Source organism: Sus scrofa, chromosome 9, assembly GCF_054392235.1.
Source record: "Sus scrofa isolate SSC_HxYL_T2T_F1_AM1 chromosome 9, Sscrofa_HxYL_maternal_Yorkshire_Landrace_v2.0, whole genome shotgun sequence".
Taxonomy (NCBI): domain Eukaryota; kingdom Metazoa; phylum Chordata; class Mammalia; order Artiodactyla; family Suidae; genus Sus; species Sus scrofa.
Window position 1 is genome coordinate 125,398,682 of NC_139391.1, and position 12,180 is coordinate 125,410,861.

A 12,180-nucleotide genomic window follows, 5' to 3' on the forward strand; every position below is an offset into this window, starting at 1 on the left:
GAGCCTGAGTGATTGTGCCTGCAGTCTAATAATCTAGTTGTGTGACCTCAAGCAAGCAACTAAATCTGCACATTTCAGATTTCCTATTTGGGGATTATATTGCTTGGAAAGAAACAGTATCTGTGTTTGGGAATTATATTGAAGTACTATGCCTCTTTGGGGATTTAACCCTTTTAAAGGATAGGTTAACTTTCTTTAGACGTTTCAGAAGATAATAGTAGGAAATAATTTAAGAAAAAAGCTGCTGTGATGTTGGTGTTTATTGTGAATGACTGTGCTGTTGGTACATAGCATTAGGAGCAGTAAATAGTATTAAAGCATATATCTGTCTTATCTGATCTGGACTTTTTTGTGTGTGCAAAGCACAGAAACATCTTGAGGCACATACTGTAAAAAAGCCCATGTATGTTTCTTAGGACTTGCAGTGTTTTTATGATAATCATATGAGGCTTTGTTGTACTTAAACAGTATTGAATACTATTGATTTGTAAGTGATTTCGGATAAGATTTTTGTTACACTTTGCTGTAGGTGTATTATTTTATTTTCTTCTTTTTTTTTTTTTTAACATGTGACAGATTTTAATGTGACCTTAGTTTTCATGGAATGTTTGAATGATATTTTAATGAAAGGCAGGCAGAGAAAACTTGATTCTTTACTGTTAATAGTTTACAGATCTGTCAGTGTTTACTGCTGGTATATTACTTTGTTTTCAGTAATATTAGCTATAAAGTTTACATGTTTGGTATATAAATTAGACTAAGGGAGCATTTCTCTTAATTTGATGAATTTTTAACACTAGGGGGCACTCTTGATTCATGAATTCATATCTAAATTAATCTTGCAGAAAATGTAGAATGAAATGAAATTATTTGAAAACATTTCATGCACACTGAGTGTTAACTTCAGAGAGACTTTGGATTATCAAATCGATTTGTATAGCAGTGTAAATATAAGTGATTCTTAATAAGATTCTTAATAAGGATAAATGAAGCTTATAAAATTAAATACTGTAGATTGGAGGAAGCTAAAGTATTCCTGGGGTCTGTTCATTTTCACATTGTTTTTCTAAATTTTTTTTGATCATTATTTCTAATGTATTTCTCATTTTTAAAATTTTAGCACAATGTTTTGCTATTAGGATTGTGTAGCAATCTATAATCTATATATCCTATCTGAAGAAATGAAAATAAATTTAAGGTGTGACTGAAGACTGCTAGTATTAGTAATAATTTTTAGACAATTGAAAACCAGCGACATATTTTGCTATATTTGGGAAACAGATTTTAGGCATTCTCATTCATGGTTTTACAATCAGGATTTTGGGATGTCCACGAAGATGTATTTTGCCAGAAGTGTGTTTCTAAGGTCTTTGTCTTTAATTAGAAAACTCTCTTGAATTTAATCTTTGTGTGGAATAAGTAGATATTAGAAAAAGTGTGGGTCATTATAATAGCGCTTTTACCGTGTGTCAGCACTGTTTTAGATGTTTTGCATATGTTAATTTCTCCTCCGCACAGCTCTGTGAAGTAGATACTTAGAATCACTGTCTCTTTTATAGGTGAGGAAACTGAACACAGAAACGTTAATTTGCTGTCTTCAGACTTAGGCAGTTTTGTTCTAGAGTTTGTGTTTCTAAATCACTGTCCTATGTTGCTTCTCCCAAGAGAGGAGACTTAGCATTTCAAGAGTATTATGATTGTGTTTAAAGTGTGCATGGTTTTGTAATGTACCGCATGGAGAATAGAGTCAATAATGTAATAACTATGATGACAATAACCAGACTACTGTAGTGGTCATTTTATAATGTGTAAAAATATCAAACTGCTGTGTTGTACATACGAAACTGATATAATAATGTAAGTCAGTTATACTTAAGAAGTGGATCTAGTTTTAAATCATTTATAGACACTTTTCTTTTCTTTTATTAGAGAGCCTGATCCTAACCACTAGAACACCAGGCAAGGTTAATGAAAACTATATGAATTTAAAGTTGAAAGGGGCCTTAAAGTCTGTTTATTCCTGTCATTTTGTAGAGAGGAAGAAATTCCCTCCTAGACAGATGAAGTTACCACCACAGTGGTATACAGCCAGCTCTTTGTGGAAAAGGATTAGAAAGAACCTCAAGTAAACATTCTGACTTCCAGTAAAGTGAAAAAAACATGGTGGTGTGGAAAGACTGTTTGACTAGAATTTTAGGTGGCTTGAGTTTTATTCTTGACCCCTCATTTACCAGCCTGTGTCTTTAGAGGCTGTGTTTGTGTCATATGAGTAAGGTATCTTCCTACATTAGTCTGATTAGTAGTTGTGAAGGTCAGTGAGATAATGGATTGAAGATACTCAGTAAACTTTAAAGCCCTATGTAAGTAGATGCATCATGTATTGAAGTATTTTTATAACATTCCAGAATAATTTATTTTTAATTATTTATGATATCTTTGTAACCTAGATCATCAGCAATGCTAAGACTTATCTGGTGTGGTTGATTTTTGGATGTCATTTAGCTCTCTAAAAATTTATTTTGTTAGGCCATATGTTACTTTGTCACCTTTTTTTTTTTTTTTACACTTTTTATTTTCTCAAAACTAAAAAAGTTTTTGAATTTTTCTCACAATAAATACAAAATTATACTTGTGCTTTGCTGATAAAGAACATAACAGTAACATGTATTGAACTCTGGCCATTTGGTGGTTCTGATCATTATGAAAAAAGCATAATAGAATTGCTGGATTTAGTGATTTAACTGAAATAAAAAAGAGTTTAGTAAAATTGAAGTGTTTTATTTCTTGGCATGGTGATAGGCATGGATTTGTTTTCTTAAACGTCCAGTAAGACGCACAGTTAACGTTTTCTGTGTATTTTTTTGCAGGAATGAGAATGTACTTGTGGCCTTGGATGTGAAGCAGTCAGTCCTGTGTTGCTGTTAGGTGGCCTCAGGGACTGATGTTGTGGGAAGCATGGACCTAATGAACGGGCAGGCAAGCAGTGTTAATATTGCTGCTGCTGCTTCTGAGGTGAGACATGTGAGTTGAGTTGTGAAGTTTCTGACCTGGCAGTCTAATTTTTTTAGCATTATGATTGGTCACAGGTTTGAATCAGAACTGGAGAGAAAAAGGTCTGCAGATCCTTTAGTTGCAAAAAGAAAACTATTTTAATTGTACCACGTGTTCATCGTACATTTTAGGTGTTAATCCTTATCTGCGTAACATACTTGACAAATAGTAATTACTTAAACCCTTTCTTGCATTTCGTTTTAAAGGATGCATAAAATTTCTTTTTAAGGTGATTTTACATCACATGAGCCCTGAGGGCAGTGGTACAAATGGCAGAGAAAGATTGGTTTTATTTGGAATGATGCAGTCTTGGCACTGTCAGATCCCCGATTCCACGCCCGTTGAAGGACCGCAAAGACTCCTGAGGCTGGAATGTTGGAAGGGCTGCTCTGGGGTTGGGCTCAGAGTGTTAAAGAGGGAGGTGGAGACTGAACGAGAGGCTCACCTCTCTGCTTAGTGAACTGCGATTTTACTTCTGCCCACCCACCCCCTTTTTTTTCCCTCTGTCTTTGAATCTTGGGTGCTAGCCTACTTTCCTTGGTAACTTTAGCATTTAGCTTCTATATTTCTCCTTTATTTTCCTCTTACCGTAGAGGATGAGAATCAGTGTTTATGACACTTTAAACCTTGACTTCACAGTTCCTTCATGACTTCATCTCCATTTTGCCCAAACCAGTTAGTTACTTGGGCCTTTGCTATCACTGAAAATATTCTCAGTTCGTAGTCTCAATTATTTTTCTCATGTAGGATTTCCATATTTTTAGCTCTAGCTCTGGCTTCCCTTAACAGATTTTATTAAGCATTTCTGATGGACCAAACATTTCACTTACAGCATGAACAAAATAAATTTACTTATTTCGGGTCTGCTATACCACCTGTAAAGGAAATATCCCTCCCTCCTTCTCTGACTTCTCTTCGTAGCATCACCATTTCGTGAGCATCTAAGTTCAAATCTGTAGATTTGTCATTAACCTGCTTCCCCTTTGCCCACCATGACCTTTGTCACGCCACAGCAGGGAGAGGCCATCTGCTTGCAGAACAGAAGTTACAGTCCTCTGCAGTGGAGTCATGGGTGTGCCGTCTCAGGGCCTGCCCACACTCACGGGGGAGGATTACACAGGGGCCACAGGGGCATGGCCCCCACGCAGTGGAGATTCCTGGCAGCCGGCCTAGTGCCTGTCCCCCACACCTTCTCTCTGGGATTACTGCCCTTTTCTCCTTGTTTCTACTAGTTCCCTCTTAGCTTGGTCGTTTATTTTCTGGTCTGGATTATTGTAGTCGCCTTTTATTTTGATCTTACACTTCTATTTTCTGTTGGTTTTGGTCCATTTGACTTTAACATCTTAAAATACAGCCATTGGCCTTAATTGTATTCCCACACTGTCCCTAGTTCCTCATTGCCTCCCAATCACATACATATGACTTTTGGCCCTGCATTCAAGACTTTCCTCAAAATGGCCTAAATTTTCTTTATAATGGATTTAATTGCTACTAAGCCTGTACTTGAGATTTACATTCTCATGAAAGTATACACATTGCTGATGTTTATATAGAACTTTAGCTTTTTCTATTTCAAATGCTCTACTTTTAGGAAAGTTTTTTTCCTGCTCCGCTAAACAGAGGAGCTTACCTATTTTTGAAACTGTCACTTTTAAGAAGCCCATTTTTAATATTTTTCTATAAATTTATACATAGCTTTTCTTCCTCTTTAATAAGGATTATATTATATGTTTGTTTTTTACATGTGTCTGTTGTACCTGGTACATTTACTTGGTATATTTATAACCATATTTGTTGACAATGTTGAATATATATGTTTATAGTGTATTTGTGATAATATATCTTGAAACATGTGAGATGGTATTACAGGAAACAGTACACAATTATTTGTTAAATAAGATAGATCATTTCACCTGTATAAAAAATCCTGTTGAGGGAGTTCCCGACATGGCTCAGAGGAAACGAATCCGACTAGGAACCATGAGGTTATGGGTTTGATCTCTGGCCTCGCTCAATGGGTTAAGCATCCAGTGTTGCCGTGAGATGTGGTGTAAATCGCAGATGCGGGTCAGATCGGGCATTGCTGTGACTGTGGTGCAGGTCGGCAGCTATAGCTCTGATTAGACCCCTGGCCTGGGAACCTCCATATGCTGTGGGCGCGGCCCTAAAAAGACCAAAAAAAAAAAAAAAAAAAGAAAAATTCTGTTACTTGTAGGAAAGTGGATGTATTATATCAGGCCTCAGCATAGTATATAAAGTATATGAGAAGTAAAGAGGAGGAAGTTTGTCTTTTAAATCGTCCTCCTTACTGTAGCAAGAAAATAAAATACATAAACATAGATCCGTTAACATAGCAAAACGCATATTTCTCATAAATGTGATAGCCTTACAGAATAGATGAAGTACTTGACAGGTGATTGACTTTTTCTGTCTCTACTTTTAGACTTAACCTGGGCTTAAGTTCACAGAGTTGTGGTGAACTTTTTTCAGACATTTAGAAGTATCAGTAGTTTTTAATCTTGTGAGTAAAGAATTACTCCTGTGCTCTTAGTATACAGTAAGTACTTGTGCTGCAGTACTGTTTGGCTTCTTGTCATTACCAGCTTCCTTATTGGTGGTGGGGAAGCAGAAGTGCATCACTCATAATTTTTTAAAGCCTCTACTAATGGCTTGTAAGAAGGAAAAAAAGATAGATAATTACTCACTTTGATAAGCAGTAAAACTGGCCGTTATGATACGGTGATTTGTCTTGCATGAGTTAAAAACTTGGAGAAAATGACCAAGGTATGTTTAAAATGAATGTATTTACTTGACAAAATGTATTTCTTATTTGGTAGTTACTGGATTAGTATATACTGCTTATTTAACTGGAGTCTATTTGTTTTGTTTTTGTCTTTTTGCCTTTTCTAGTCGGGTTCCTAGTCAGATCCGTTAACCGCTGAGCCACAATGGGAACTCCTAACTGGAGTCTATTTGAATGCTTAACATGAGTAAATTTCTTTATTAGTCTTAGAACATAAAATAACATTGTCAACATACTGTAAGCCAGTCATAATTTTACGTATGTCAACAGCAAATTCAAACTTAAAGGAGTAACTTTAAAGCAGAAAACGCTTAAATTTGTAATATAATAGAAAGAACAGTATCGATGGTACTATCACAGATGTTCACTTAAGAAATTAAGACTGGGTTATCCTGAATGTTTTCTTGCAGTTCATGTTACGAAAATAAAATAATGCCTTGTTAATAAAAAATGGTTTTAAAAATTATAAATGGATATATCCATCTCCCCTAACTTCTTTTACCCCGTTTGAAAATCTTGAAAATCGCCGGACTTGTTAAAATCTTTTATTTCCCTGGAAGTGATGGGATGTCAAAATGAGGAATCAGGCAGATAGGAAATCAACTCACGAACCTAAAAACTTTATGTTAGATTTCGGTTTGCCCAACCCTTTTTCTAGTGCTCTTTGAACTAAGCAGTGTGTTCTGCCCAGCTTTGGTACAGCATTTGTTGGCTCACTCTTCCTAGCTCCCTTGGTTTTTAAAGCAAGCCTAGTTTCCATGACACTGACTGCAAGATAGTTTTTAAATGGCTGCATTTCCTTTCACTTTAACAGAAAAGTAGCAGTTCTGAATCATTAAGTGACAGAGGTTCTGAATTGAAGAAAAGTTTTGATGCTGTGGTATTTGATGTTCTTAAAGTTACACCAGAGGAATATGCGGTAAGCCTCCCATTGCACTTCTCCAATTTTTGCACATAATTTATATGTTGGTGCAGTTGAGTTGGGATTTGTAGGCCCAGCAGAGGAGATGTTAAAAACAAAACAAAACTGGACGTGGGACTGAGAGAGAGTAGCACAATGATGGAGCAAGCAGAGGGATAAAATGAAGAAGGTAAGAAATCTGTAGGTATTTTTAGAGCAGCTTCATAAGTTACACTTTCAACTTGCTAGGAAATAGTATTTACCTTTATGGAAATTGCTTTTGTCCCTACTTACACCACCTCCTCAAGCCAAATGTACTTTATTGACATAAGTAAGAAGTATTTTTACTTTTTCATAAATTACAAAATTGAAGTTGAAAGCATTATTGCAGTACCATGAAGGATACCTAGAAAAACCTTTAATTCTTAACTCATAAAAGTGTTCATTACTTATGTTATCTTTCTCCTGTAACTTGTTAGCAGAATATGTTACTTTCCTGGTATTGAACCACTTTTGCGTTCCGGGAATGAACTGTGTTTGATGATATTATTCTTTGGTGTGTTGCTAGATTTCTGTAGCCGCAAGTGAGATTGGTCCACAGCTATGTGAAGGCCTTCAGTATGAGTTACCACTAGTGTAGAATCATTAGTTTTTATAAATTGGGAAGGATACCTTTTTATTACAAAATCTCAGATTTTATATTACCATTTGAGGAAATATGTGTAATAGTCACAACAGCAACACTGTAGATCCCATTTTTTAAACTTTTGATTGAATGTATGACCGTGTCCTAATTTAAAAAAATATATTTTATTTTTTTATTAGATTTTTTATTTATTTATTTTTAATTTTTTTGTCTTTTTGCCTTTTCTATGGCCGCTCCCACGGCATATAGAGGTTACCAGGCTAGGGGTCGAATTGGAGCTGCAGCTGCCAGCCTACGCCACAGCCACAGCAATGCTGTATCCGAGCCACGTCTGCGACCTACACCACAGCTCACGGCAACGCCAGAGCCTTAACCCACTGAGCGAGGCCAGGGATCGAACCCGCAACCTCATGGTTCCTAGTCAGATTCATTATCCACTGCACCATGACGGGAACTCCTAAAAAAATTTTATTTTCTAACTTTACCTCATTTATCTCACAAGAAATTGTGAATAGAGGTGAGATAATTAAGAATAGTTATATTTAATGGTATAAGGGCTAAATTTTCATAAGCCCTTATAAAACTGAAACTTTTTTTTTCTAGTAAAGATTTCAGTACTCAATAGATTTCAGTACAGAATATAATTTTAAATATATGTCACATTTATTTAAGAAGTGTAATTTTTTTTTCCTTTTTATTTCAGGGTCAGATAACACTAATGGATGTTCCAGTATTTAAAGCCATTCAACCAGATGTGAGTAGTTTTAAGAACTTTTCTTTAAAGTATACAAAACGGTGAATTATAGCACCCCAAATTAAGTTTTGGAAATGACAAATTATATTTTTAAATGTTTGAAGCTTTTGATGCAGATTGTCTATAGATTATTCAGGCCTCAGGAACTCATGTGGCACTCACAGCTACACACTGTTGAGTCAGAGAGAGGACTCTTGAATCATTTCGGTTGATTTGGATCATCACTTTACCAAAGGGAGAATAGACTGAAGTTGAATGACTTACTCAAGTTTCGAAGCTTTTGAATAGAAGAATGGGACTAAACTACTGGGTTTCACCACTTACATCCGTAATCTTTTCCCTTGTACCTTCATTTTATGACTTTATGACTTTGTGTTGACATTATAGAGAAAAGAGAGAGAATCAGGGAAGGCTTTTTTTGTTTTTTTTTAAAAGGAGTCTAATGTTTTCTTATGCATCTACCCACTGCAAGCCGTTTATTACACTGCATGTGTATGTGTGTGTAATGTGCCTGTCGTTATCACACCCTGAGTATGACAGTATCAGTTTGATTGATGAGAAAACAGAATGACAGTTGTCCCTAAAACACAGCCAAGTGTTGGAACTGGCCTTCAGACTCTAAAAACCGATGCTTTCTCCACTCTTACTGGGTAAAAATATAAATAATGATTTTGTATCCTAAAACTAAGCTGTTGAGAATACTGATATTCAGTACTCTAATACGGATTTTTTTTTCAGTTCTTTTGAGAACAAAGTATAGTATATTTGTTGTATTTTCAAGTTGACTATAACATATGTGTTAGAGAAAATATCTTTTTTCTTCAGTGGTGTGGACAGTATTAGTCCTGTGTTTTTCAGGTAAATTACTCAGTGTCTGAACATCTCAAGTTTGTCACTTAAAAAAGAGAGGGTGCGCCTGAATTATCTTGAGTTTTTTCATTTCCACAGTTCCGTGTTTCTCTTACCCACCCCCCTTACCATGGGGAGCACTCAGTAGAACCATTAGATTAGCTGCAGAAGAAGAGGAACAATCTAGTTTATAAGGAAGGCACAGACAGAAAATGGCTTTTGTATTTCAATGATAAAAACTGAAATACTCATTTCCTCACATCCCTGAACAAAACAAAGCAAATGAAATTCTGTATAAAAATTACATTTTTGGCCCTGAAATGAAGCCTTGTCCTTGGACGAACTTTTTACAAAGTCAAATAAGTAAAGTTAATTTTAAGAATTATGTTTAATCTACTATATCCAGAATAGTACCCCTGCAGCTCGAAATCAGTATAAACACTGAGATAGTTTGCTTTCTTTTTTCCGTACTAAGACTCTGACATTCCGTCTGCGCTGTAGCACATCTTTGTTTGCAGTTGCCGCAGTGCAAGTGCTCAGTAGCCGTTTGTGGTGGGGGCTTGGACGTTGAAGATCTTGACAGTGACCACTTAGGGACATAGACCTCAAGTCAGTAGGAATTATTTATTTCCCTGGGACATGAACGGTGCTTGGTTAACTTTGTAGAAGTGAGCCTTAAAATTCCCTTAACCCCACTCCTGATCTAATTTGACACCGATCCCACTGATTTTTTTTTTAACCTAAGTATCTTATTTATTCATTATCTTTTCTCAATACCCCAAACCAAGGCACCGTGGTAACTCAGCTGAATTGCTGCAGTGCTGTCTTTCCAGATCTGTCCATATCTACCTCGGCCCTTCTAAATTCATCTTTATCTAACAGCCAGGATAGTCTCTTCAACATGCAGATCTGCTCATGGGATCCCTCCGCTTACAGTGCCTCAGTGGCTCCCATTGCTCTGAAGATAAAGACAGACTATCCTAACATTATGTCCAGATCTCTCAGAGTTTGGCCTCTTCCTGCCTACGCCACCCTCATCTTACACCTTTTCCACCTCTTTCTGATCCAGCTACAGTGGCCGTTTAGCCCCTCTCACCACTGAGCCTTTGCACATCCTAGTAAACTCCTGCTCATCCTTCACTTCTCAGATCAAGTCTAACATTCTCAGGTGAGCTTTTCTTGTCTTCCTACAGACTCCCCCAGCACTTTCTAGTTCTTCATTGGACTTGTCAGTTGCAATTTTACATGTATATGTTGTGGTTCAGCAAGTATTTACTGAGTGTCTCTTCTGTGCTGGGCACTGATTTACAGCAGTGTACACACAGACCACAGTTCCTGCCCTCGTGGGTCTTACAGTTGAGTGAGGTGAACTAGTAGTGTGTCATGGAAAACATCAAACATCTAGAAGAGGTAAGGAAGGGAGGGCAGTGGGGGTGTGATTGTAGTCAGGAAGGTCAGAAAGGCTTCTGCGAAGGACCCGAGGGAGATGAGAGCAAGCCGTACAGGGGTGGGGGGACGCGCATTCCAGGCAGAGAGAAGAGCACCGATATTTAATACCATGAAATTCTTTCTTAGTTCTTTCAGGAACAAAATATATTGTACATGTAGTATTTACAAGACTACAATGGCCTCAAATACTTTTCCTTACACCTTTATTTTATGACTTTATAATACAACTGTGTGTTGACATTTTAGAGACGAGAGAATCAAGAAGAAACACTTTAAAAGACTTTTTTGCACACAAGGTATCAAACTTCCTTTATTTTTAATTTTTTAAACTCTTTACTACATTATTATAATTACATACTGTAGATATTATACCATATATATCTTTAATTTGGAAGCAAATCTCTAGGCTTTCTGGAGAACAGGTACAGATTCAGAACTGGCTATCAAAGAGAGACTGATGCACATCAATTCTGGCATCTCAAAGCTTATGGTTCCCACTAAGCACAGGTGGTTTTCTTATCCTATAAATTTAGATTCCATGGTTATCTGGAAGGAGACTAACTTTTATGATGCCTCTACCCATTGTAAGCCATTTATTACACTTACTTCATAAGGAAAAGGATGCCTGGAGTGAGCCGTGAAGCCCAGGGCAAAGGCGGGTGAGACACTGTGAGTGTGGGTGTATGATAAAAGGTGAGAGAGGTAGAGTGAGGCCTGGACGGCACGGGACCTTGAAAACCTCTCCTCTGAGTGAGACCGGAAGCTCTTGGTGGGTTCTGAGCAGACGAGGGACATTTTCTGACTTGGGTTTTACGTTGCTCTTTTTGACTATCGACCAGGGTATGTGGGGAAGCAAGCATGGCGTGGGGAGGAGATGGTACCAAGGACTGAATTGAGGAGACCAGCTGCAGGTGACTTGGTTTAGGGGGGGAAGGAGTTGTCAGGCACTGTATGTATGAGAGGGGTCAAAGGTGACGGCAAGATTTTTGACCTGACCCCAGAAGCATTTAGTGGATAGTCTCTAAAGATGGAAAATTATCGGTATTGTGTTCTTGACCCCTGGGGCTGCCAATTATTTAGAATGGACCTGTGCAGAGTAGCCCGTGGAGGAAGGCTCTTCACTCAAAATCTGTTCCTCTGGCCTGAGTTTGGCCTTGGACAGCCAAGGAGAAAGTAGCATTCGGTGATACACTAGCATATGTTCTCAGGCCAGCCTGGAAATGTAAACTTGGGAGATGTTTACAGTGTGGGTGAGATTACCAAGATAGTGGAGAGAGAGAAAAAGGGCCTATTCAGTGTTGAGGAAGAGCTAGCAAAAGTCGCTGAGAAGCCGCTGGTGATGGAGGGGAAAACTAGGTTAGTGTGACATTTGATGAACCAGGTAAAGGGCGTGTTTGTTTTTTTTTTCTGCACAGATAAACTTTTTTTTTTTTTTTCCCCCCTAGGGCCACATATGGAGGTTCCCAGGCTAGGGGTCTAATTGGAGCTGTAGCTGACAGCCTACACCAGAGCAACGCGGAATCCAAGCCGCGTCTGCGCCCACACCACAGCCCACGGCAATGCCCGATCCTCAACCCACTAAGTGAGGCCGGGGACCGAACCCGCAACCTCATGGTTCCCAGTCAGATTCGTTAACCACTGAGCCACGACAGGAACTCCTGAAGGGCGTTTTTTTAAGAAGGAAGGAGCAATCAGGTGTAAAGTGGTATTCATCATGTGCTGATTTG

At 37.8% G+C, this 12,180-nt stretch overlaps 1 protein-coding gene across 4 annotated transcripts in view; it reads left to right on the forward strand.

Moving 5' to 3' along the window:
* The window catches only part of RALGPS2 (Ral GEF with PH domain and SH3 binding motif 2), a 161,711-nt gene that overhangs the window by 42,653 nt on the left and 106,878 nt on the right, over positions 1-12,180 (forward strand). For all 4 annotated transcript variants that reach the window (XM_084977768.1, XM_084977769.1, XM_021063727.2 and 1 more), the window contains exons 2-4: positions 2,868-3,012; positions 6,669-6,773; positions 8,105-8,155. Coding sequence is in view for 2 of the 4 variants with exons in the window: in XM_021063727.2 (XP_020919386.1) it covers positions 2,956-3,012; positions 6,669-6,773; positions 8,105-8,155 (213 nt within the window). In the remaining 2 variants the exon portion in view is untranslated. The remainder of the gene's footprint in view (positions 1-2,867; positions 3,013-6,668; positions 6,774-8,104; positions 8,156-12,180) is intronic.